This window comes from Poecilia reticulata, linkage group LG15 (assembly GCF_000633615.1).
Source record: "Poecilia reticulata strain Guanapo linkage group LG15, Guppy_female_1.0+MT, whole genome shotgun sequence".
In the NCBI taxonomy this organism is placed as follows: Eukaryota; Metazoa; Chordata; class Actinopteri; order Cyprinodontiformes; family Poeciliidae; genus Poecilia; species Poecilia reticulata.
The window spans coordinates 21,888,349-21,915,932 of NC_024345.1; the positions used below are offsets into that span (position 1 = coordinate 21,888,349).

The 27,584-nt window shown below is 40.0% G+C and overlaps 2 protein-coding genes across 3 annotated transcripts in view; one reads left to right on the forward strand and one right to left on the reverse strand.

The window, feature by feature from the left end:
• Positions 1 to 3,721: 3,721 nt before the first annotated feature.
• On the reverse strand, positions 3,722 to 23,221 carry LOC103477144 (poly(rC)-binding protein 3). The gene is made up of 13 exons (XM_008430061.2): positions 22,691 to 23,221; positions 18,234 to 18,344; positions 18,113 to 18,136; positions 17,983 to 18,015; positions 17,797 to 17,913; positions 16,023 to 16,154; positions 14,825 to 14,953; positions 13,381 to 13,470; positions 11,736 to 11,777; positions 11,304 to 11,379; positions 8,861 to 8,913; positions 6,684 to 6,853; positions 3,722 to 5,828 (listed from the first exon to the last, which is right to left on the reverse strand). The coding sequence occupies exons 2-13, from the start codon at positions 18,309 to 18,311 to the stop codon at positions 5,486 to 5,488; spliced, it is 1,287 nt and encodes a 428-aa protein (XP_008428283.1). The 5' UTR covers positions 18,312 to 18,344; positions 22,691 to 23,221; the 3' UTR covers positions 3,722 to 5,485.
• A 3,014-nt stretch (positions 23,222 to 26,235) lies between these two features.
• mocos (molybdenum cofactor sulfurase) overlaps positions 26,236 to 27,584 on the forward strand; it is a 13,005-nt gene continuing 11,656 nt past the window's right edge. The window contains exons 1-2 of one of the 2 annotated variants that reach the window (XM_008430060.2): positions 26,236 to 26,944; positions 27,020 to 27,109. In XM_008430060.2, coding sequence (XP_008428282.1) covers positions 26,833 to 26,944; positions 27,020 to 27,109 — 202 coding nt within the window. In that variant the 5' untranslated portion in view covers positions 26,236 to 26,832. The remainder of the gene's footprint in view (positions 26,945 to 27,019; positions 27,110 to 27,584) is intronic. The other variant, XM_008430059.2, reaches the window with a different exon arrangement.

A 27,584-nucleotide genomic window follows, 5' to 3' on the forward strand; every position in this document is an offset into this window, starting at 1 on the left:
AGGCCGGTGTTGCCTGGTAGCGTCTCACACTGTTTCTGCTGACTGCTGTCATCAAGCGATGCTGGAACTAATGTGTTGTTTTGTCTGATGTTATTCCTTAGCATTAGGTTTTTTATCTTAACATTTATGGTTATTTGCTTTAATTTTGACTGTTTACTCCAAATGATTCATAACAGGAAGCGATTATTTGATGACAGTTTGTTGTGTTTGGTCCTGAAGGAAAAAAAAATCATTTTTGAGTCAAATAGTTTTGAGATGCTTAAGATTTTTATTTTATTTTTCATTGTAGAAGCAGAAAAGACCTTTAGACTCTGGATGAAACCAGCCTGGTGAAAAACGACTTTCTCCCCTCAGATTTCCTCTGTTTTGGCTTTTTGTTTTGAATCTTTCTTAAAATCTGCAGCTCCATCCTTCAGCTGAACAGTTTTTAAAAAAGAGTTGTAATTTGTTTGTGGTAATAAATGTTCTGACTTTGGTAAATTATTCCAGGACCAACATGCAGAAGGTTTTCCACAAGTTCTGAGCAAATTATGGGACACTGAGTCAATGTTTGTTTTTTTTTCATTGTGGAAAGAAAAGAATCAAAAGTCATGTTTGATTTTAGCCACAAACCTTGTGGAGAACACAAAAGTTGTAGAAGACAAACTTTTTTGAAAATTTATAGTCAGCAGCTAAAGGTGGTGGAAAACTGATGCTGCAAACTTCCCTGCAGTGAAACATGGTGGCGGCAGCATCATGATGTGGGGATGTGTTCATGGGAAGCTGATGGGAAAATGGATGGAGCTACATGAAGGAAAAACTTTAGTCTGGGCTGGAGGTTCAGTTTCCAGCACAAAAAACTCTAAACATATAACCAAAAATAAGTTTAAAACAAATAAAATTCCATGTGTTAGAATGGCCTAGTCAAAGTCCAGGCCTAAATCCAACTGAGAATCAGAGACGACACTTGAAAACTGGTTGTTCTCCATCCAATCTGACTGAAACTAAAAACGTTTGGACTAGATTTGAGTCTCTAGAGGGAAGCTGGAGATGTTCATCTAAAAAAAAATTATTAATTTAGTTGAAAATTACAGCATCCAGAAAAACCCACATTAGAATAAATCAATTTAAAAACCATGTATGATTTAGTTTCCTCTTCAGCATATTTGTGCTGAAGACACAAATCACATAAAATCCCATTAAAATACTCAGAAGAAAGAGGCTGGAATGAGACGGGGTGTGAAAACTTATTCTGCATTTCAGAGCTTGGGTCTCAGTGAAGGTAAGTTTTTCATTTCTTAAAAAACAAAAGCAGGTACCGTTGGGTTGACACTATCCTGGATGCCAGCCGTTTGCTTTTATGCAGATAAAGAAAGAAAAACAGGAAATACGACCTCAGATGTCTGTTTGCTGTACAGATTTGCATTAATAGCTTTTGAGAATTGAAAACCATAGCCCCACTTCCATATGCGCAATATTCAGTCTGATGTTCACTAAAAAGTAATATTTGTCTTCTCTGCAGGTGAATATAGAGACAAAACGACTTCAGTCGCTGCTTTTCTCCTTTTTCCTTTCAAACATTTCAGTGACCCTGATTTCCCACCTGATCCTCCATGATCCTTTGCTTCCCTGACTTCAGCTCGCCCGTCTCCCCCTGTAGGATACAGTTTTATTCCCAACACTATTTGTCTGCCAGATTGTCTGTGTGCCTGCCGTGTCGGTTTTCTACTTCTCTGCGTTTTCTTGTTTTCGAGCCGTGCCACTTCCTCTGGCCTCAGCCTGAACCTTTTGCTTTGTTTTGTCTTTCTTTTGCAAAAGTATCCTCCACACATTGTGATTCTGTGGATTATCCAGCCATCTGTGGGGAGCATGGTGTCTGTCGAACACTGTTTGGAAAAGTAGATCAAATTAGCATAAATGGGATATTCTTCAAAAATGAGTGAATTAGATTCTGAGATCTCTTTAATTTCTACAAAAAATACCATAAAACTCGACTTTTCAGAGTCATTATTCAGAACCATGACTCAGAGAGAGGGGCGGGGGATCCTTAATTTGCATTTATCTGAATAAATCTTTGAAACTGTCTAAGGATTTTCTGCAGAAAAAGGTTAAAAATGTTTTTGTGTATGAAGCTTTTTTATTTTTTGCAACTTTTTCTTCTTATCTGTGTAATAGTATGGTTTTTTTCATGCAAAGGTGGTACACTGTGTAGAATTAAATAATGGTTTTTAGCCATAAAACTAATTTACAGCAGCCACCACTTTTATCAGCACCGCTATTAAAGATAAAAGCTTAAAACAAATTAATATTTTATTGTGCAAAAAACCAACCTTTCATTTCTGCACATTTATTAAGTGCCCTCATTGGGTCATATTTGCTCCAACACACATTAACAATTCCCATTAAAAGGTCAGTTTTATGTATTTTCATAGTGGCGTTTTACAGCACGATCAGAGGAAACCTCAGACGGAGAGTCGCAGGGTAACAAGAAGTGGAGTGAAAGTAAGAAACAAGCATGAAAACCGAGAAATAATGAGAGGAACGAACAAAAAGAACAAACAGGTTTATAAGCTGAAGCAGAGGTGGAAATGACAAAAAGCAACCAGAAGGAATAATTAGATATAAATGGGAACAGCTGAAGGAGAACCAGGTGATCAAAAACAGCTGCAGAAGGAAGAAAAGCTGAAAGATTAACACCGAGAACCGAACTGAGACTGAAAGGAACCAGAAGACGAGAGAGAAGGAGCAAAAAGAACCAAACCTAAAAGCACAAACACAAAAAATGAAATACAAAGAAATCAACAGAAATGGCAAGACATTGAATGAACTGAATACGGCAAGACCTGTTGAGCTATAATACAACACAAACATAAATGACCCACCAAACGATCCAACAACGTTTCTCCTGGCAACCATTAGAAACTTTACTGTTTAAACTTTTCCAACTGATCCGTCATAAACTTTCATATTTATCTGCCAACTAAGGCTGATGAAGCTCTTGGATGTTTTTGTAATTTCTCTGAACTTTGGGTGAATTTAATTTAAATTGGCAGTTTAGCGAGTCATTTGCAAACATTCCTCCTCTCTGCACAATAGTAGGAGTCAAAGTCCAACATTTATTCTGAAATTAATCTGTGTTGACACACATCTGTGCTCTGCAAACAGATAAACAATAATAACCGTTTAATTTTACAGCGGCTCACGTTCAGCTGAATCCAGATACTTAGTAGCAACACCCTGCTTTTACTTTCTCTGGAAAACAGCAGTGATTCTAAAAACACAACATTTCTGCTCCGTCTTTGTTTTATTTATTTTAAACTATTAAAAGGTCGTCTCAGTACAGATGCTGCTCTGAAAACATATATTCATCACTCATCACATTCATGCAAAACAAAACCACACAGATACATTCAAAACATCTATTTGATAATAATGAGAAATAAATGTCCTGGTACCAGTGAGGGTGCACTTTATTTTCCCACTGAAGGTAACTGAGTTTAAAGATTATAGGCGTCCAGCCAGAGGTGAATTTATACGAGTTGTCATTTTGGTTTTACTCATAAGTAAATCTTGTTTTATTTTTTTATTTTTGCTTTTACTACCGTGGAACAGAAATCTGATCCGTCAAAGCCCATTAACCGAGGGATAAATCCTCAAGGTCTGCGTTTATGTTAAGCACTCAGAGAAATCAGTGGCATATGAAAAATTTTCCCCGTTAACAAAATCAAAAACAAAACCGAGCTGCGTTCATAAAAAGTTCCATTTATTTCCAAGTCATTTTATTTACAAATCGTACAAATACGCCGTTGTTTGAGTGCATGCCCGCATCGGAAAGATGAATAAAACATTAATTTAAAACAAGTGATGTGACTTCAGTTCTTTGAGGCGTTCTCCTTGTTTTCACGCTGGAGAACAAACAACAAGCCGCACCGAACCAGCAAACGCGTTTCAGGCCAGTCCTGCTCCACAGGATTACTGGGAAGAGACTTCAGCTGTGAATCCACTGTGGCTTTACGATAATCCCATCAGAGCCGGCCACGGTGCAACGAGACTACAGGACTCCCGAGCCTGTTAGCGCTGATGAGAGCCCACAGTGGAACAAAGACACGCATGACACAGGACGGGGCCGATCTTCATTAAAACAATACAAACACTCACTGTACAAACAAACCAGTTCACAGCCTTTCAAAGCACCATCTGATCCTAGGTGATAACATCTAATCTAATGTTTTAAAAAGTTACACAGATAGAAACACACTTTATGGAAATTCCTTCTTCAGGAGTAAGTGCTCCTTTTAAAGCTCATTTATTCCCTGGGATACTAATAAAAGCCTGAGTTATTATCCACTGTAATTATTCTGCATGTTCACATGACATCAGGATGTTATTGTAGACCTCAGTCGACTCTTTTAATTAACAAAGACTTGTTTTTTAATACTCCTGTCATTTCAGTCTGACTCTAATATCCTCCTGGTTTATGGAAAACAAAAGGAACTCCTGGAAAATATCTATCAGCATCTGTGCTTTCAATTCTATATGTTAATATTAAAATATCTGCCATCTTTTAATAAAGTCTTATCAGGAAGGTACTGAGGAGAAGGTTGCTCAGAAGTTTACATACACTCAAGGTGACATGAGTGATTTATACGACTGCGTATCTGGACCACTGTAGACAGAAAAATAAAAAGCGAGAAGATTTCTGCAAAAACATGTCATTTTTAGATTCATTTCAGAAATCAGCAACAAATAACAAACATTTCTGATATATATTTACAATATCAAAAATTAGCTACAAAGAAATTCAGACTATTTTAGATTAATCTCAGAAAATTTCTAGAAAAATTTTTACATTTTCTTCAGCATCAAAATTTTTTTACTTTTCAAAAAAACGAGAATTTCCACATTTTCCAAGAAAATTGGACATCGTAAAGTTTCTACAATTTTTAGCATAAATTAACTCATTTTTTTCTATCTATAGTGGCCCGACTACGCTGCTGTAGATTTAAATTATTTATTTGAAAAGGAGATTTATTACAAAAGTTCACCCAGTAATGTCAAGACACACAGTAGCACAAGAGACACTGGACTTTGTCTCAGGAACAAGTTGCTCCTACTTGTATGCATGTTGTGGAGAAAAGTTCCTTTAGTTGCTGTTGAGTACTGAAGGACCACATTACCTGCTTTCTGAAGCAAAAATGTAAAAAATCTGATCATTGTTTACATTTTAGCAGCAGAACGAGGAGCAACGTTCCTACAAAAACCACAACTGTGTATATATTTATGTTTCAAGTTTGCAAAGTTAAGCATAAGTGATTAATCTGATTATATTTAATTGACATTAGTTTAAATGTTTATCTGTGCTAATTGAATGAAGCCAGAAGGTCGTTGGTGGATTTAACCAAACATCATCTGTGGTTTGTGTACAAGAGCAAAACCCAACTATTTAAAAAAAAAAACAAAGTGTATGTAAACTTCTGACTGGCCCTGCAGATTGAACGAGGCGGCATCAATAAGGAGAAAACTTTTGCCGGTCAGACTTTTTTGCACCAGATGTCGACATTTTTGCAGTATACGGGGTCAGACCCTGAGTTAGGCTGGAAGCTGCTGCCGGATGGACGGTCAGGACGGGCAGCGTCTTCATCCCCAGCAGGCTGGAGACGGGCAGGGCGTAGTGGGGGCTCTGGATGGCCGGCAGGGTGGAGGGGTTAATGGCGGAGGGGGTCGGGGCGGAGGCGGCCAGGACGGCCATGGAGGTGGAGGCGGTGGGGACCGTTTGAGAGAAGCTCATGTTGAGGTCAACGGGGGTCGCAGAGGACGCCACCTGCATGGTGTATTTAGCCATCTCTAAGCTGGAGTCCAGAGGGTGGAAAATGGTTTAAAAAGACAAGAAAAAGAAGAGATACTTAGCTAAAAAGAACAAAACTGAAATGGAGAAAACATTTTTGTTAACTAAAATAAATAAAAACGTAATTAATGGGGGGAAACTCACTAACTGGAACTGTGTTGTACGTTTACTGAAACATGCTGAAATTAAAGATATACTATCCTTTTGTTTTTGTGTTTATGAATCTATTTACCAGCCTTTCAAATTTATGGAAAATAGATTTTTATTTTTTTTGCCTCCAAATAACCAGTTTGCGTCAGTTGTCAACAATTTACGGCACTTCATACTACTGGTGGCATTTACGCTAGTCCGCAAAATGGCGGCAGTAAAAGCTGGGAGAAACCGCCACATTTTTGAAAATTGTGTTTCCTATTGAGTATTCATCACCCCATCGATAATCACAATCAATACTTTGACCTTTTTGTAATTTTCACCTAAAAATTAAGCAAAGTGTGAAAATAAAACCTAAATATTTAACAAATGATAACTTAAAAAAAAAACCGAGCAACCACACTCCAAAACTTGAATTGGACAAAAAGTCACAATGGAACTAAACTATTACAACCAGGGATGAGAAAACACAAAAATCAAAGAATGGGCTTTAAAAAAAAAAAAAAGAAAGAAAGAAAATAAAGCAGCGAGTGCGGATTTTAATGCAGTCAACAGAACGGAGCAGTGAGTTGGAACAAATCCAGCCTCACCCAGAAACAACAACAAATCTGCCCTTTACAGACAGCAGCGAGCTGCTTGGATGTCTTATCATCAGGCCGCGGTGTGCAGCCAGCACGGCGGGACGTGGCCGCCCTGCGTAATGTCTCACCTGGCGTTGATGAGGTACTGGGCCACGCCGATGCTGGCCGGCGAGCCGCTGATCGTGACTTGGCGCATGGCTGAGCCATCAGTGGCGCTGGCAATTTTGATGTGCGCTCCAGAGACCTGGCGAATCTCATTGATCTTGCTGCCTTGTCTTCCAATTATGCAGCCAATAAACTAGCGGGAGGAGATTGAAAGCATGTAAATAACAAAAGAGCTCATATTTCATCGCTGTCCAGGAATTAGATCTGACAGCAGAACAGAACAACCCAGTTCTCTCCTCTGATTCTTACCTCTATTCATATCTAATAAAGTCTGGCCTGGGATTTGATAGCAAGTCAGCGCAGTAGAAGATTGGCTTTTAATCTCCGTTAATTCTCAACATTTTGGGGAATTTGCTCTCTTGTTTTCCATTTAACATGATGGTCTGTAAACAGCGAAGCGCCGTGCTCTGTCTACCAACCAGCGCCTCTGAAACTCGGTGATTACCGTGTCAAATCCTTCTTGTTTGTTTTATGCGTGGTGTTGACTGACAATTCACAATTTTAGGGAAAGGTTACTTGCTTGACTCTTTCATGAATCTCAGTCGGTTGCCTAGTAACAAGAAGACTCCAGAAAGACAGCGGTCCAGCCAGCAAAACGGCCAGACAGCCACTTTGTTGTCTTTGCATTTCATTAAACAGAGAGAGCGATAACGGGAACTCTGAAGGGCCAAATCAGGGTGGAGTGGCCTTCCTTTGTTTTTAACCTGCAGGTCTCCGGCTGGCGGCAGCAACAATGAATGCAGCTTCATTTTCTCCTCGTTCAACACAACTGGACACATGAGCTTGAATTATTGTTGGTTTTATCTAATATGATAGCTGCCGGCTCAGTGGACCACAGCTGTTTAACAAAGTGCCAAAATGTGCCAAAAGTTAGTTAAAATGAAAGCAACTTGGTTTATTTATCCGACATGTTCATTTTTCAGTCACATTTGCGCCAGATTATTCCAGAAATGATATGGAATAATATTCCTACATTTGAGGTCTGCGCTAAATATTTTAGTTTGAAAATGAAAACGTTGGTTTGGATAAGTATTGAGCTAGCAAAATAAATATTTAATTTGGAGCAAAATATTTAGTTTATAAACTAAATATATGCTTTCAAACAAAAAACTTTTTGGTAACACTTTATTTGAAGGGGGGTGAATAAGACTGTCATAACACTTTAATAAACATGTCATAACACCTGTCATAAGCCTTCATGAATATTTATGACTGTTGTCATAAAGCGTAATTCAGTAAATTATAACACTTTTAATACAAAGTTGACATTATTCAAAATGTCTTTGTTATGACAACTTGACATTAACCAATAAATCATTACTGTTTAAACTTTACCTTTAATAACATAAAGTTACCTAATTTTTAAAGTGCAATCAGTAATACTTTTATAACAAATTTATATCAGTAATGATTTCTTGGTTAATGTCAAGTTGTCATAACAAAGACATTTTGAATAATGTCAACTTTGTATTAAAAGTGTCATAATTTACCAAATGACACTTTAAGACAACAGTCATAAATATTCATGAAGGCTTATTCATGTTTGACATGTTTATGACATGTTTATAACATGTTTATGACATGTTTGACATGTTTACGACAGTGTCATGACTGTCTTATTCACCCCCCTTCAAATAAAGTGTTACCAAAATTGTTGGTGTTTGATATTGAACCAAATATTATTTATTTCAAACATGATAGTATAAAATCCATCCACGTCAGTAATCTTAAACGGACTAGGATTTATTTGTATGGATACAAGAATCCTGCACCAAAATCCTGATTTAAATATCTGTTTTGCTGCAGTCTGAGTAACTTTCCACTCTTGACTGGTTTAAATGCACCATTAATCTGATCTGGGCTTCAGTGCCAAGTGAACACTTATCTGCATCTTTGACCTGAAATTAACTAGCTTTATTTATGAGTAGTAATATTCAGTGATGCTGCCGACAACTCCTCTCTGACAATGCAGCGGGTGAATTTATGAAGTAATATCTGTCGGCCAAGAAAAAGGAGAATTACTTTCTGTTGCTCAGATGTGTGCATCCCAACATCTCCCATCGTAACTCGTCTTCTAGAAAGTTTTAATGAACTCAGTCGCATGAGGATGCAAGTGTTGGTGAAACAGTGGAGCACTTACATCATTAGGTATTGCCAGCTCCTGTGTGCTTGTGGGTGCAGAAGCATCCAGTCCTGCAAAGTAGGACAAGAAGCGCTAATAACAGCATTGTGCTGATGGTTCGCACATTCATGACATGAAAAATCAACACCAATGTGGCTGGTTCATCTTGAACATATAAATTACAAACGTATATACAAAGCTCATCCTTTTTCTTGCTGCAGTTTTAAATCTGAGTTTAGGATGGCTGTCGCATAAAACCTGCCTGAAAAATCTAATGTGCAGCTGCTTCTCCGTCTGATGGAATCTCATCAAAAAAAATGAAACTCAAATACTCATCACACACAGAGTGATTATATTTCAAGCACTTAATTCTGCTTACAGCTAAAGAAAAACCCAAATTTAGTTTAAGAACAACAGAAAAGGAGAAGTTTAATAAAGAAATGTTACACTGAGATGGAAACATGCAGTCCATCCACATCCTGAAGAAAAGGTGACTGCACTGCAAATCTTACAAAGTATTTCTGCTCTACACTCTAGATCAGGGGTGGGCCATCCTGGTCCTGGAGGTCCGGAGTCCTGCAGCTCTTAGACGTCTCCCTGGTCCAACACACATGAATCCAACAGCTGAATCACCGCCTCAGTGCAGTCGAGTTCTCCAGAGTGCTGCTAACGACCTCATTATTTGACTCAGGTGTGTTGAAGTGGAGACGCATCTAAAAGCTGCAGGAGACCAGCGCTCCAGGCCTGGAGGATTTTCCTCCTGGACACGTCAAGACTTTTTGAAACAACCTGATCAATCATTTTTTCTTTGATTCAGGTGTATTGAAAAGTTTCAGAACAAAGACTAAGGTGGAGACTTCTGAGTGCAACTAAACTTGTTTCGTGTGTGGGGGCTGCACAGTGGTGCAGTTGGTAGAGCTGTTGTCTTGCAGCAAGAAGGTTCTGTGTTCGATTCCCGGCCCCGGTCTTTCTGCATGGAGTCTCCATGTTCTCCCTGTGCATGGTGGGTTTTCTCCAGGTACTCCGGTTTCCTCCCACAGTCCAAAAACATGACTGTCAGGTTAATCAGTCTCTAAATTCTCCCTAGGTGTGAGTGTGTGTGTGCATGGTTGTGTGTCTTGTGTGTCTCTGTGTTGCCCTGCGACAGACTGGCGACCTGTCCAGGTGACCCCGCCTCTCGCCCGGTACGCTAGCTGGAGAGGCACCAGCACCTCCCGACCCCACTGAGGGACAAGGGTGTAACGAAAATGGATGGATGTTTTTGCACAGATCGTTCTGCAAACAAAGAATTAACCTTTTAGAAACACATCACTCTGTGTGTTTTGTACCTCTGTAATTTGAGTTTCACTTTTCGTAACTTGAAATTGTGAAATAAATCAAACCTTTGACGACATTCTCAGTGACTGAGAAGCAGCTGGATCTGTTTTCATTTAGCTGCGTTTCCATTCCAAATATGCGCAAAACGTTGATGTTCCACGAATGTCGAAAAAACAGTTTCACTGTTGCAGTATTTCCATTGAATAAGAAACACAAATAAAATCATACATGACTAAGTTTGTTCACATGATAAATCATTTAAAAAACATCTTGCGTCATCATCCTTCTACCACTTCCTGTTGTCTTTTTTCATCTTTTCAGCCTTTAGTAACATCCGGTTGATGATCACATGAATTCTGATGCAAAAAAAGTTTTTCTATTGCAGTTTTATACATCAATACAGCTGAAAAACAATTCATCCTGCAGCAAGAATGTATTGAAAAATGTGTTGTTGTTTTTTCAAAATTTCAAAAGTTTCTATTAAGCAAATGTATTTTCTTAATTCCCATTTTGCACAATTATATGGTGAATGGAGACGCAGCTTGTGATGCAATGTAATGTTTGTGGTTAGTCGGGGCAGATTAAATGAGTTTGGGACGACTGAGGTTGGGGATGATGTGGCCAAGATGATGTTAGATTTAGAGGAGAAATGTTGTGAAGGTAAAGTATTTTTTGGACGGGGGGTAACTGGGTGAATGGGCTTAAATTTGGAAGGAAATGAAAAATTGTGAGAAATATTTACTGATCTGTAAATATTCCTGTCATTTTTCCCATTTTCCTTGCCCAAAGAAGCTGCCATGACTCTGAAATATCTCAGACTGTCTGCTTCCGTCTGTAAAATATTCCTCTTCAGAGTGTAAATATCTCTGTGGCTAACTTTCAAGATTATTGATGAAACAATACTCTGGTGGCTTGACCTTTAAACTGGCTGCCTTTTTCTCTCTCCTTTCATCTGCAAAAAGCAGAATACGACTAGAAAAGCCACCACCTACAAAGATAAAAACCTGTGAGAGTCTCTAAACTCCGAGAATGGAGACATCCTTGATCCTCACTGAGGTAACAGCGGCGTATTGATGGTGTGATTTCCAAGAGGAGTGAAGACAGAGGGATAGATGGACTTCCCCGGGGAGCCGTGGGTACGTACCAGGAAAGGTAGGGTTGCTCTGCCCAAGGGAAGGGAGGGGGATATGCTGCATAGCCAACTGGTGAAGCTTGGTCAACTGCAGGGTAGGAAGGAAGTTAGAGCTAACCAATCAAAGTGGATTATTTCAGAGGAGCTGAAAACTACAATCTGAAGTTCACAAACATCACAGATGGTGTCAGTGTGAAAGAGATCGATCTGCCTTTAGAAAGCATGCAGAATACAGTCACAACTGATCATAAATGAGATCATTTCCATTTCAATCAATGCAGGTTACTACTGTGGGTTAGTGTTAGTCATGTCAACAGATCGGGGTTACTGAAGTTTCCTCTCTGCAGAGTGGGACACAGAAAGGGCGTATTGGTGCGCTTGGAAGGAGTGGGCAGGAGTAGATCGTTAGGACGGATGGCGGTCGCTCAGACTGGCTCTACTTACATCTTGATGTGCAAATGCATACTGTCCTGGGATTGCAAACGCCTGGAAGGACACAAGAGATGAGTGGTGACAAACCGACATGTTGGAACATGAAACACGAAACAGAAACTGTGCAGCCGAGTCTGAAGTGTGACCCGGCCGGGCGCAGTGGAAATCCATTCCCTTCCCGCCTCTAATGTGTATGGATCTGATGGAATTTCATCTAAATGTCATCTGCTGTTTTTCTGCCCCCTTTGACTGTGGCTTGAAATCCAATAACATAAACAGATGTCTGATAGGTCAGAGCGCACACAGCCAAAATTCAGGACAGCAGCTTGCCAAGCAGACGGACATGTGAACTTTACACGCAGCCTGTTTTCCAGGTTTCTCTCTGCCATGCAAGAACTCATGTCTCTCACTTTTTACGCATCTTGTTATGCAGCAGACACAAACCTGTGGATATTTTAATAGGTTGGTGCATAATTGTGAATTGAAGGGGAAGGAATGCATGTTTTCTACTGAGAAAAACAAGAAGATGTGGTGTTTATTCTGTACTCAACCCCCCTGAGTCCTAACTTTGTTCCAGCTGCAGTTCTCTGCTAGCTTTGAATGTCTACAAACTGAAATCTCTTCATCCTCCCTGGCAAAAGTATGCATATGGTTTATTCATTGGTTGTTCCAGTTTGAAAAAATATGCATGTTTTTGTTTTGTTTCGTTTTTGAAACACAAATGTAAAATTAACCCAATTAAAAATCCACAGTTTGCTTCAGCTAAATCCAAAATGAGTTGGACAGATGTAGTTTTAATTATTTAGCGATAGCTGAAATTACGGGAGTGTCTGGAAGACGACGCAAAAATGGAAATTTCGCACAGATATCAGTGATTTTGCTCATGGTAAAATCCTCAGCTCTCACTGAGACGTGTTGACTCAAAAACAAACATTTTCATGTTGAGACTTCGGCCGTTTCTGAAGTGCTAAATGAAAATCTGATGCGCGTCAGTTCATCACAAGGGTGAGCAACCTGCAGCTCTCAAAACCAAACAAATGTTTTTGATCACGGATGCAAAAAGAAACGGTCATATGAGGAGCTTTTCAATAAGTTCTTATGCAAAATTTGCTTTTAATATTTATAAGAAATTAATTGGCTTCACCGATCCGTCTTCATTTTCCAGATCACCTCCTTCTAAAAACTAATTTTTGTTTCTTTTGTATTAAACCACTTTGGTCTAAAACCTGAAAGCAGAAATGCATTTTAAATTAACTTTGCTTTCGCAATAAAACATAATAAAACATTAAAATGTTTCAGCTGTGTGTGAGTTTTAATTTGTTGTTGCTGACCTCTTTTATCTCTTGAAATCCTTTTAAAATACAGTAAAGTTTATGTGACAATGTAAAAAGTAGCATATAAATCAGGCTGAGAGCAGTGATGCAAGACGCTGTAAAAGTCACATATTTCCACATTATTTCCTGCCTTCAGCCTCCTTAACATCTTTCCTTTATAATCTCTCTGCTTACAGCATCTCAGCATGAAGATTTCACCTCAGAGCAGTTTTTTCTCACAAACGAGTCCCTCTGGTGGCTAATGATCGTTGTTATTCAGCTGCTGCATTTTTTGTAATTTTCATATACTTTAAAAGATGGATTACTCCTGTTTGACCACTTACTTGTGCAGAGTGCTGCGGGGCCAACACAGCGTGAGCGCCGGCAGGAAGGACCTTGGGACGGTAAGGAATGGTTGCTCCTTTCGGTGGAGACTGGAGGCACAGGCGAGCAAACCAAAGAGGAGAAAACATTATGCACTCCCACAGCTGGCAGCGGTGCATTTTATCCGCTACTTTCTACCACTCAATCAGCATTTTTATGCCCTGTACATCTGCAGTGAAAGGAACATGAGACCCTGAAGCACAGAGAGCTGTGAGCAGACCCCATAATTAGGAGTAAGTTGGAGCTCCAATCCAAACCCAGCGCTGCGCTTCATGCAGCGGGAATACATTAACAGTAACTTCTGCAGCTGACAGGCTGCAAGAAATACTAAGAAGCAAAACAAAGAGGTTCATATGCTCAGCAGGCAGCGACTGATGGACTGGATAAGGAATTAGAATATGAATTAAACCTGCTGCCAGTAAAATATGACAGAAAATGCACCGTCGTTTATTTCATATGGGACAAAGTGAAAAAAACCTTTACCTCTAAGATTAAAAAAATCACACTCCAGATTCCATTCTGACATTAACTCAACAAATGTGGAGCCAATTTGGATCAACTGATGATCACAGTTAAAAGCCCCTCTAGGAAACCAGTGGCTCACTGGTCTGGAGCCGAAACCAGTGGATTAACACAAAGCCAGAACAGAAAGACATCAGCAATGACCTCACAGTAGGAACTGCAGCCGTCCGTCAATCTGAAAACTCAGGAGATTTCCAAACAATTTGCATCTGACTCTGAATGAAGAACAAAACTTTTAGAGATCATAACAAAGAATCAAAGAATGTCCAACACAGTGGATGGTTTGGGATTAGAATAAGGAGATTTAATAGTCAATCAGTCAACCATGAACTTTCTGTGAACTAAAGTAATCTAATGTTAAAGCTGTAATTTTTTTAAATTTTCAAAGCCCAGTTTTCTTTTTCTGAGTATATGAGAGCAAAGTTATTTCTTTATTTCTTTTCTTTCTGTCCAACAGCTGAAGTCCGGCCTCTACTGGGTCACCAAACACAAACACAGCAGCTAATCTGCATCAAAACATATCAAAAAGGGAAAAAAACAAGCCGTATAAATGACCCAGTCAAAGTAAAAAATGCTGTGGTGGAGCCTTAAAATGAATGTCTTCAAGCCTCAATGAAGTGAATCAACACTGAAACGAGAACTGGGCCTGATTGAGAGGCTGAATTTTCAGCTTTGCTTGTTTTTAGTAAATAATGACAATAATCTGGTTTTACTGGAGATGAAACCATTTAACATGTCCTGATAAGGAAAACCCTCAAATTAAAACATACTTTCATCCAAACCAAAAGCCTCCATTTTGCTTTCAGTGCTCATTAGTACTGAACATCTTCCCGATCGAACCCAAACCGTTTCCGGCCTCTCAGAACCGGCAGCAGAACTCACCTCCAGCATGACGGAGCAGATGTGCCTCACACACTGAGTGATGGCCTGTGGCGTGCCGGAGATTGTGACGGCCCTCTCTGTGGAGTCCGGCAGCATGTCTCCTGCCACCTGAACCTGAGCGCCTGTGGTCTTCACATCAACCAAAAGACAGACGAGACAAAGGCTGTTTATTCCTGGAAATAAGGCGCGAAAAGCCGTTTGAAGATTAGCCCAAACACTGTGTGCCCTGCAGGGAGCAGCTGCAGCCTAAAAGGCAATGCATGCTCCAATATTTGAAGAGACACTCACAAATATTGTCCATTTGGACTCAAACTGATCCATGCAGGCACACAGCAAAAACACAGGATCTTACCAAGTCAGTTCAGTTTCTAGTGGAAATATCTTAGGACGCTTGAATTAAAACAAAACTAACTTACAAGTAACTTGTCAGGGAGACATAGAAGCTTGTTTTAAGTGAGTAATTCCTTTATACTGATTTAAAAGCTTCTAGTTCCATTGACAGATTATTCGTGGAAATTACAAAAGTAAAAAAGAACCAGAACTTTTACATCAACATTAAGAAATTCCATCCATCCATTTTCTTGCACCCTTGTCCCTCAGTGGGGTCAGGAGGTGCTGGTGCCTCTCCAGCTAATGTTTTGGGTGAGAGGTGGGGTCACCTGGACAGGTCGTCTGTCACAGGGCAACACAGAGACACACAACCATGCACACACACACTCACACCTAGGGGCAATTTAGAGAGACCAATTAACCTGACAGTCATGTTTAGGGACTGTGGGAGGAAACCGGAGTACCTGGAGAAAACCCACCATGCACAGGGAGAACATGGAGACTCCATGCAGAAAGACTGGGGCTGGGAATTGAACCCAGAACCTTCTTGCTGCAAGGCAACAGCTCTACCAACTGCGCCACTGTGCAGCCCCCACATTAAGAAATTATTTACTTGAAACATTCTCTTATATCTTGCTGAAACGATTCTTGTCAGTTTTGTCTTATTTCAAGTGCAGTAAGATATCAGGACTAGAAAATACTTTCAGATTCTGTGCATCCTGGGTGTTATTTTCAGGAGCAGTGACCATCTTACAGCAGACAAAAACAAGAATTGTTTGATTTCTGAGTCCCAGAGGATTTTTTTATTCCTGTGTGGGTTCAGACAAACAAATTCCAGCTGGAAAAGAAGGAGGACAAGCAGCCGTACCTCCCTGATCTCTTTGATCTTGGAGCCTCCTTTGCCGATGAGCGAGCCACACTGGCTCCCTGGGAAAACCAGACGAAGTGTCACAGGTGGCTTGCTTGTCACGCTGCTGTTTGTCATGGCTGCGGTGATATCCTGGGGGGAATTCAAAAATATGTCGCAGTTTTTCCCTCTGTTGAACCTACAGAACGTCAGCTCAGTTTGACGTGTCCTTTTCAGTTATTTTGCGAAGCCGGAGGAACGAAACGCTTCTGGAAATGTTTTTGTAAAAGAGAATGATGGACGTTGATATGGAGTCATGGTGAAAAGAAAAGAAAGTTCTCATTTCTAGGACTTTACCAAGTTCAGATATCATCCCTTCATCCCTGTTTAATCCACATGTGATGGATGTATTATTATCATTTTTATTTTCTTTATTTTCTTATTTTTAATTACACAACACAGATCTATTCAATAAATTATAATAAAATGTAAAGTTCAGGAACTTCATCACTAAGTGAAACATGTTACATGGATTAACTGAACACAGCTGGATGTTTGAAAGCTTCATTTCTGTTAATTGTGATGATTTTTCCACTTGCAGTTATTGAAAACATGACCTTGAAAACAAAATACTTCATCAGACCAATAGAAAAAATATTTATAATATCTGCCTAGAGGTTATTTTCAAAAGGTGGATTTAATCTGGCAGTCAAAACTCATCATATATTTTAATTTATTAAATACAAGCTGCAAAAACACAAAATCTTGCCAAGAGTTTTTGGTCTAGTGTAAATATCTTGAAATAAGACAAAACTAATTTATAATTAACTTTTCAGCAAGAAACATGAGCTTGTTTTAAGTCAATAATTCCTTAAAATGAAAAGTATTAGTTGTATTGGCAGATTATTTCGCTAATAATATAGAAAAAATGTGTCATTATAAGTGAAATAATCTGCCAATGGAAGTAAAACTTTTTCATCAATATCAAAACAAATATTTAAAGCCAGCTCCTGAAAAGTTACTTGTAAATTAGTTTTGTCTTATTTCAGGTGAACTAGGATAAATTAACTATAAACAAGACCAAAACAGATTTTGTGTTTTTGCAGTGTATGGGAAACTCTGTAGATCAAATATACCACTGACGCTGCCGGGCAACCAGTCCCACCATTCTGTTTGCCTCGACATGAGGCATAAAATATTAAAGTTCATGGCAGAAAAGCTGCAGAAGGACTGGACTTCAGTGGCTTGTTTGGACGTGTTGTCAAGACGACAATGTGTCTTGAACAATCTCCTCTGGAGACGTTTGTTCATAAATATAGAACAAAAACTTCTCACTATTGAGCACGGTGGGGGAGGGGTGGTGATTTGGGTTTGCTTTGCAGCCACTGAGTCAGCCATGAATTAATGTGTCAACTGAATTTGATTTTAAAGTCAGATGTGAAACCATCTATCCGATGGTCCAAACTGAATCATGCAGGAAATGAAGCTGAAAGGCCCATATATGGAAATCAGCTGCGTCGAGCTTTTGAATCTTTTTTGTGCAGTTTCTTGAATAAATTTTTTCGTATTTGCTTCATAACCATTGTTAGCGGGTTAAGGCCTTTAGAGAAAATCTGACTTTAATCTTGAGCTCAAAAGTCAGAATTCTGAGATAAAGGTCAAAATAATATTTCATTTTTTGGCCCTAATCCTCTTCCGTACTATTGATAGAGGAAAATCCAAGGTGTGTTTTTGTACTCTTGAGTTAGAACTCGTTAACCTTTGGCCTGATAACTTGCTGAGGATGTTTCTGTACCTCTTCAAACTTCTGAGCGATCATGGAGAAAGCTCTGAAGATCCCCTCTGTAGGTCCAGTGATGGTCACTATCCTCTCAGGAGACGAACCCTCTGATATGTTGATGCGAGCGCCGCTCTGCAAACCCAGGCCGTTGGTTATTCAAACTTTGTTTTGTCCTGACTGATGACTTCAAACAATACTCACCTCTTCTCTCATCTTCTTCACCGTTTCTCCTTTCTGAAACCCAAATTTTTTTTTTTTTTTTAAAAGATTGTTTTTTTTAGGCAAATTCAATTAGTAAGTGCAAAAATAAATAAATGTAAATGAAATTGACCTTTCCAATGATGCTGCCAACTTCCTGCGAGAGAAGATAAAGGAAGAACAATGTGGAGTCAGAATGAAATCACTTCAGATGGGCCTGTAGAGGAAAAACACCTTGAAGATCTGCTGATTACCTTTCCGTGCATCAGCAGCCTGAGCGTTAGCGTGACGTTCAGGCCGCCGTCCAAGGTCATCTCTTCCTTGTCGGACATCCTCAGTGATTTCGGATCTTTGTGGTGAGTACTCTGCAGAGAGGACGAAGACGTGTCTGTGTGTTAGACGTGGTTTAATGCTTCATGATGTGGAGGAAATGATGTGTAAAATTGAGGAGGAAATCAGCCTCATCCAAGAGCATCTTTCAAAGGTGCAGTTTCATCTGGATTTCTTCTTTCTTCAGGTATCACTGAGTTTCTGCTTGAGACGAAATGGTCAGGTATGTGTCTATTACGGGCTCTACTTCTATGAATTTCCACTTAAGAAGATTTGGGTGCTCGTGCTAATGGCCACGTCATACATTGGTATTGGCAAAGGGAAAATGACGTGAATCCTTTCCTGTCCTCAACCGTTTTTCTGCTAAAGAGCAAACTGACGAAGCAAAGGTAAAAGCTTTTACTCTGTGGAAGAAATGTCAATTCTCCTGAGTCGTTATGGATGGATGTTAATAACACCTGCAGATCTTGGCAAAAGTATTGACGCCTTTACAGCACTTTGTCACATTATAATTCTAGGGATTATTGAGATTTTATATGACAGACCAGCACAAAGTAGGGACGGTGAGCTGGAATGATAAATGAATACGTGTCTGAAAAGGAGATGAACATTTTTATTCACAGCCCTTTGGTAAAATGTCCTTAAATAAAATATTTTCCAATCAAACATCTTCACTGCAACAATCCAAAATCTGATCAATTATAAAATCAAGTGCAAAATATCTTAAAACACTGGGAATAAGATAAAAATCATTTAAAAGTAACTTTTCAGTAAGATATAGGAACTGGTTTAAAGTAAATAATTCCTCAAAACTGATAACAAAACATGTGATAAGTGAAATAATCTACCAGTGGAACTAGAATGTTTTATCAATATTGAAGATTTCAACATTATTTTCCGTTTGTCTGTCCTCCAAATAAGATGCAAATAAAATATAGCAACTTTTTAGGTCGTAACTTGGCGTCACACATTTGCACCGCGAGGTAAGCGAAGCACGTCCCAAAGTTTGAGCAGCTACTTTCATCCTGTTTAAAGGATTCTGTGGAGAGTTTATCAGGGTCTGATGGTGTCTGAGGCGTTATGGATCGTTGTCGTTTGTCTTCTCATGGTGGAGCTGTGAGTTGGGGGTGGAGATAAGCCTATCACACGCTGCAATCTTCACGTGTCTTTAGTTCCAGCTAAATAAAAGTTGTGTGACTCCCTGGGATACGATGAGACACAAAGGAAGCCACTTGTGCTGTGGAAGTCTGAGAATCAAGTGATCAGAGTGTGACTTTCCTCTGAAACACCACACAGCGTCCACTCTGTTTCTGCTGCGTGTCCAATTCTTTGTATTTATGGAACAAATAAAGAATGATGATGCATTAACGCAGTTTGTTGCACCATAACGGCTGCAGCTCTATAAAGGACCAGAGTCACAGTGTTTATAAGATTATCAGAGTTCTGAGAAGTTATTCTTCAGACTCAGACGAATGAAGATGCATAACTAATGAGCAAACTAATTTAAGCGAGGGAGGGAAGTAATTTTAGTCAGAGAGTCTGGATTTCAGTGAGCATTGAATTAGGGTGCATTCCCACCAGCTCTGTTTAGTTCATTTTAATCAAACTCCAGTTCATTTGACTAAAAAGTTCAGTTTGCTAGGAGAGGTGTGAATGTGTACTCAAACTGATGTGGACCAAAAAAAGCGAACTCTGGTCCTCTGATAAACCTCGGTCTGAACTCTACCACAGTTCGAATGCATTGTGTGAACACCAAGCTACTTTGCAGAGCATTCTGGGTAAATACAACCAAAACAAATGCGCATGTCTAGTGTTGGCAGGAGAAATGATTCGTGGTCTTTTACTAAAGAGAAATCCTCCAAAATCTGGTGCTACTCCATTTTTGTTTACATTTTGTGAAGAAGGAAGTCGGGCTCAGCGTCTTCTTCAGAGGTTTTGGTGTTGTTTCCTTCATTGGGTTTTGGTGCAGCGCCCCCACAGGCGAGGAGGGGAAGAGATTTTTCAATTAGTTTGATTTGTTGACAGTACAGAGAGAAAGCGAACTGAAAAGGGGATAAATGTTTCTGTTTTGGTCCCAATTGAACCAAGTTTACAGGACTACCAGGTATGAAAACATTTTTAAACATTTCATGCAGAGTTGCTGAGCAGAAGGTGTTTGCAGCAAACCTGATTGCCCTTAAAAGCAACAATTCCCCCTGATCTGGCATGCATGATTTTCCATCCCACTGACAGGTAAATGAGGTCCTTTCTGTTTATGAAGGTGAATGTTTATATGACATAAAACATCAGTTTCTGGGTTGTTTTTCACTTCCGATGTTCTGCTTCTGACGGCTTTGTTCTAATATTCCAGCAGGATCTCAAGACAAAAATGAAAAAAAGAAACTTTTTTAACCAGTTGTGCCAATGAAGCAGAACTCAGATATCTTGCTTTGTCATTGCCAGACAAAAACAGGGATGTGTGGTTTACATATCCAGCAGAACTGGAGTAAGGGGCGGGGCTCCACAGCTGCTAATCCGGTTAAAGCATGTTTTGATGTTGTTCTGCCATCCTGGACATAAACCGCATATTAATACATGGCTTTTAAATCTTCCACTGAATCGTTCTTTTGCAGGGAATTAATATATAACAACTGGAAGCTACAATCAAATATTCAGCCCCGTTTAGTCCACTTTCATTGAATTCTAGTTGGTGTGTCTGGAAAGTCTGGTTCATTTGGGAAGGTGTGAATGTCAATCAAACTCTGATGCAAACCAAAGAAGCTAACTCTGATCTGTCTACAAACCTCAGTCTCAGATCAATTGAAATGAAGTCAGCTGATGCAGTTTGAATGCATATGTGAACGCAAAGTGGACTGGAGCCTGGTGCAAAAGTAGGAAGTGGACTATAACACAGGGCATTCTGGGTAAATGCAACCAAAACTAACATGCTAGTCCAGGACTAGAGGGAGAAATGACTCGTTTTATTTTATCAAAGATGAAAGAAATCCTTGACACTTTTAGCAAATAGAAATAAATTTGGTGATTCCAGCTGACCTAAAACAAGAAAATATCTGTTGTCTTTTTATTTGTTGTATGTAAACTTCGGATTTCCACTGTGTGTATTTCAATAGATGCTGTTTACTTTTCCTTGGTTGTGTAATTTACAGCTTATAATTCAAACTCCTCCATAAATCCTACCTTAGAGAAACCTCACTATTAAACACATGGAAAAGCACTAAAAACTGAGTCAGTCAGACCACCAACAGCACAATCCAGTTAGCGATAATCATCATGAAATGTGTCAGGATCAACTGACCCAAATAACGCAGTAAATTAACAGGATCAGGAAATGAAACAATCCCAGCTGATGAAGCTGCACAGATCTCAACCATCTGATCAAACACACACAAAAAAAAATAAAAGAGAGACGGACATCTTTCAGCAAACATCCACAGCGTTCCCGTCTCTGTCTGTCGGTACAATGACTACATCAAACAAACGGCGGCGTCTCGCTCTAATCCTGCAGGCCCAAGATTTGTTTAGTTAATGCTAAGACCCTTTTGACCCATTTCTGTCAACCCCAGCAAGTCAAGACTTCTGAACAAAACCCCGGTGTACACCGGCAACCGAAGAGTTTACACGATAAAAAAGAGATCACCTGTGGGGAAACTCTGCTCTGTGAACGCTGACAGACAGAAGTATGCCTCAGACAATTAAAACACACACTCACACACACACACAGGCCCTTAATCCTGGAGGGAAATGGGGAACAATGTCTAAGTGGATTACTGGAGGGATTTTGTTAGACTATGAATTCAAAATCTAAGGGTAAAGCAAGGAATGTCTAATTTTGAACAATGTGATACCATTGCAATGAGTTACGCTTTATTACATACTGTATTCCACTTTGTTCTAAAGGGGTCTTCAGATCAACAAGAGCACACTTTATATTTAATGAAATATGACAATTACCACATTAAAAATGTTCAAACAACCCATGAGAGAGATTACAGCGTGACTATCTGGAGTGGCGACTATTTATAGCATTTTGTGAGCCTCCACATATCATGAGGCGATACAGAACTCAGCATGAAGGTTATAACAACGGAGATACATCAGAAGTTTGGCTTTAGGTCTAAATTCAAATAATTCTGGGCTGTTTGAAGTGAATAGTTTAAGGGAAAAACCCAGGAGAGGAGCGAAAAACAAGCCGACGCTGAAAATATCTCAGCCTAATAGGAGTCAGGGGTAGCGCGTTGAAACAAAGCCTCGCTTTGTCTGGCGCCCGTTAGATGTGCAGAAGCAATACCTTCAAGTTTCTCTCTGGCTAAGCTTCAGCTTTACCATTAACAGCCATCTGAGCAACCTGCAGCCACGAAGGCCGGCTCTTGACCAAACTGACCTTGGAGTGGGAGAAATTCCTACTCGTCTTCTTTGGTTCTGGTATCTTTGGGATGAATGGCCTTTTAGTTTGAAGTCCGAGTTCGGTGTTTGCTCCCTTTGTTTTTCAGTGATCCACAGAGTGGACAGATGGCTCCCTGTGCCCTCAGAGCGGCTGGAGCGAAGGCAGGCTTTGCTATTAGTCCCTCAGCTTAGACCGAGATAAGCCCCTACGCAGGCAGGGCAAGTGGGCCCGCATCTCTCGCCTAATTCCCCCTGTCACAGCCACCCAGGAGGCGTTCCTCTGACCGGAGATCCACGAGGCCCGGCGGCAGGGCAGGGCGAGGGGTGAGGAGGCTCGCCGCCTGGACGCCGTCCAGCACAGACACAGCGATCAGCAGCAGAGAAAAACCCGAGAAGATCAAGGATTCTCAGGGAGACAGTGAAGAGACGCCTTGTTAACCAATGAGTCTTTATGACCCTGCAGGATGGCTGCGCCTCTCATTAGGATCTCAGAAAGATTCCTGCCTGCTTACAAATAACCTAACTGATGGAGAACAATGTGGCGTCTGAAGTATTTAGTGATGTTAAGCACAATGTCTTCATGGGGTGCGCCCCCCGCCACCCTCCCTCCACGCGGCCTCTGCCCTCCCCCAACAACAAGCCCTTGTGGCCTCGTAATGAGGCCAAACTGGATACAATAAAACCATTCTGCGCTGAAAAATGTATTCAGCTGTGCTCAGAAACTGTGAAGGAAATGAATCAGTGAAGCAGAAGTGGCATATTTAATTATCATTCAGAGCGTCGCACCAAGACAATAATGGCCTCATGGCTTGTCTAGCACATATCTAGGAACGCTTTATAACCACTTTACAAGTAGCATCCTTCCTCCGCCTTATAGTGATATTCACTCACAGAAAGAAGGAACAGATGATCGCAGGAGAACGGAGCGGCTTCAATTACAGGTAAATCTGCTCTTATGAGAAAAACTGCAGTATCTCTGAATCCCAGCTGTAGTTTTTTAGCTTAACAGTAAGCTAAATGTCTACCTTAAACACATAATAGTTTATTAAAGCCAAGTACCACGAAAACATAAACATTTTCAGGTTACAACTGTAAATTTATCCCCATGAGATTCTATGTGCCAATTCACAACATGTAATCTCAAATCGTTTTACTTTAAGCTGGTGATATTTTCATATTTCAGTACAAAATATGAACAGATTTTAATACAAGTGATGTGGCTCGCCACCCAGGGCGGCATGACCTGAGGATTTCCAAGGGAAATCAGTCAGAAACGTCCCAAACAAGTTTTCTATTGCTTGTCTGGAAGATCTTCACCATTAAAAGGCTTTCGATGCTAATTTGGTGGAAACTGGGAGAAAGTGGGCGGAGCTTAAAGGTAATCATGGATAACTGATTAATACCTGAGATAACTTGCAGCGTCAGGTTGTTGCTATGGTAACACAACAATCAACCAATTAAAACTATTCTTTGTACTTCTACAAAGGAAACTTTCCAAGTCCTTTAAATCTTAAATTTAAAGGGCCCGGTACCCCATGCTCCCGGAGGCTCGGGCATCTGGTAAGGATGCCTCCTGGACGCCTCCCTAGTGAGGTGTTCCGGGCACGTCCCACCGGGAAGGGGCCTCAGGGAAGACCCGGGACACGCTGGAGGGACGATGTCTCTCGGCTGGCCTGGGAACGCCTTGGAATTCCTGGAGGAGCTGGAAGAAGTGGCTGGGGAGGGAAGTCTGGACCTCCCTTCTGAAGCTGCTGCCCCCGAGACCCGACCCCGGATAAGCGGAAGAAAATGGATGGATGGATGGATGGATGGATGGATGGATGGATGGATGGATGGATGGATGGATGGATGGATGGATGGATGGATGGATGGATGGATGGATGGATGGATGGATGGATGGATGGATGGATGGATGGATGGATGGATGGATGGATGGATTTCAGTTAGAATTTTTTTAAATCTTCTTTTATGCTATATCTGTTTTTGTATTTATGCTGAAACTTTAACAGTATTCTAATTGTCATGAAGTAAATATTTTAATTTCAGATCTACGTTCTGTGCTAAAATTCAAGCTGTCTTTCGAGGCCCGTGATGCTCTGGCGGCCCTGAGCTTATGCTTTGTGCCGGCTCTGTCATCAATTCCCAATATTTCTAATGTCTGGATTAATATTGAATATAGTTTGAAGTGTTCTTTACCAGCCTTCATAAACTCGATTTAAAGTTTTTGTAGAATTGAAATGAGGATAATTTAGAGTTGATATAAGAATCTCAACATTCTACGCTGCAGAAAAATAGTATTTACTTGAATAAACTCTCAAACTCCTGAACAGTCCGGTAGACATTTTGCTCTAATCTATCAATTTGGAACAAGAAGTCCTTCTGGTAATGACAGATGATGGACAGCGAAACTATTCTTCACCACCAAAGTACATTAGACAGCATAATAATGGAAATACGCAAACAAAAACAAGAGCTGGGTGTTCTGAAAAGGAATGAAAATGCACAGTGTGGATGGACTTCAGGAACACAATCCTTTTGCGTCAGTGATAGTAAAATCTGAGGCAGCCTGGTTTTACTCGGTGACACGACGTTGTAGAACGGAGACAGAAAGGGTTCTGTGGCAGACAGCTGGGGGAAATTCATACTTGGACCTGTCAGATGATGAGAGAGATGGAGATGACTCATCTGAGGGATCCTGGAATATGCGTTACAAGATGATGTGAGGAAGAGGAGGAGGAAGAGGAGCAGAGATGAGCAGACGGATACAGACACAGAAACAAACTCTGACAAGGAGTCATCATCCTCTGTGAATCGCAACAAACATATTTAAATACAGACTCGTTGTACTAATAATTACAGCCAGAATTAAATTTCAGATTTTATTAACTATATCATAAATTCATAAAATTAATAATATCATAAAATTATGTAATCAAAAAGAAAAAGTATAAAACAAGTAAAGTGTTTCTTAAAAGTGAGAAAAAACAAATAATACTAACAAATTTAGTCAAAGGAAGCAAATTTCCAAATCTTTTGTTTTTCACAAATCAATACATGAAGCATCAGATTCAGATCCGTTAGAGCAGTGCGAAGTATTTCCAGTAAATATTATTATTTACTGCATTACTGTAGCTCCATATGGCTCAGCAGACGGACGGACATAGACAGACAGAGACAGACAGACAGACTTTATGTATTTCTGCTTTCCAAACTGCATTGTCTTTATAATATTTTTGATATGTTCATCATGTAGGCAGATTTTCTGCTAATAATTTACTGAATAAATAAACACTGAACAACTCTAGAGATTAATTCCAGTCTTTGTTTCTGTTAATTATCATTATTTTCCACTCACAGCTAATGAAAAACATTTGCTGTAAGTGTAAATTAAATTAACCAATTAAGATTTGAATATTACGTCAGACCAATAATAATAATAATTTTAAAAAAAAACAGAATTTTGAGCTTAAGGAAAAACAACCTGTAAACTTCATTGGAACAAATGTCCTCTGATTATTGGTTTCAAACAGGGAAAAGTGCGATTCAGGGCTGTTTTCTGTTTTTAATGCTCGTTTTATTGTGAAGCTCTTTGTGGTTTTTGACCTATGAAAGGTTCTGCATGACGAAAGTTTCCTGGCTTAATCCTGAGTGAATGTGTTAGTTTGCAATAAGGTAAATTATTTTGCATCTATTTTTATTTGATAATATTCTTGAAAATCCCAAAACTTTTTTGCTGACATCCCTTTTGAATTTTTTTCCCTTCCTCCAGTCATTGTGTTGATGCTTTTTATTTCTACTTGAGGCTGCAGCCTGCCCCCCATGGGGTGGGGAGGGGTCGCCCTCAGTTAGGACCGCCTCTGACTCCGACTGTAAATCAGTTATGGCTTCAGATTGTAACTTCTTCTCATCTTTTTTTTGGACTGAATGGAGTCAGAAACTCCCTCTCATGTCTGAGATCCCCACATGTCCGCATGTGACCGTCCACTGTCCGTCCTACCAGCCCGCAGGCTCTGGTTCCGGACGGTAACAGAAGCACAAAGAGCGACTTTAACCCGTTAGTCGGTGTTTATCTCTGGACTTTGGAGCTGATAATGACAGTAGCACTGCGCTGAAGCGCGTCCAGCTGTGCCGGACCCCACGATGGATTTCCACGACCTCTGTTCTTTTGAGTCTTTCCAGCAATGCTGCGATCGATACGGCTACGAGGGGAACTTCCGGGACGTGGTGGAGCAGGAGTTCCGAAGGTCCAAAGGTACAGACGGTTCGCCGCGCTGATCGGAGGACAGCTGGGTCCAAATATAACAGGCCTGTTTTCTCTAACAAACAGGAGTTACATATCTGGATCATGCTGCAGCCACTCTGTACCCGGAGTCTCTGCTCAGAGACTACTTCCGGGACATTTCCACGAATCTGTACGGTGAGAAAAGTCAGAAAGTGTCATTTTTGTGTTTTTCGTTTCATTCGGTACCAGAATACGTATCATTAGTTTATAGTGCCACCATCAGGATGGGGAATGACCCAGAGGACCTCCAGGTCTATCACTCTCCATGTCCGTTTTAACAGAGCCGAACTATTTGTACAGTGTGAGAATTCTACGGAAGATAATTAGGACCAAAAAAGTCAGATTTCAGATTTTAATCCCAGAATTCTTAAAAATTTTGAGTTTTTTTTTTGTCAGAGTTCTGACGTTAAAGTCTGAAATCTGACTTTTTTCAAACTTTTTTTCACTGTCCCTTCATTTATGAAGAAATGTTTCATTCAACAATAAATAAACAAATAAATACTATTTACAAATAAACACTCATGAAATAAAAACAAAAATATGTTTAGTTGGGAACTTTTCCCATCAATCACATTTACTCTATTCATTTCAGGATTCCTTTATGTCCTAT

What these genes read in the sequence shown, in the direction of transcription:
- LOC103477144 (XM_008430061.2), bottom strand. Translation starts at nt 18,311, where the DNA reads ATGTCCGACAAGGAAGAGATGACCTTGGACGGCGGCCTGAACGTCACG. An exon ending in TTGGCAGCATCATTGGAAAG is followed by an intron (nt 18,016 to 18,112) that starts GTCAATTTCATT and finishes TTTGGGTTTCAG; the next exon opens with AAAGGAGAAACGGTGAAGAA. An exon ending in CAGTACCTCATCAACGCCAG is followed by an intron (nt 5,829 to 6,683) that starts GTGAGACATTAC and finishes TCTGGACTCCAG; the next exon opens with CTTAGAGATGGCTAAATACA.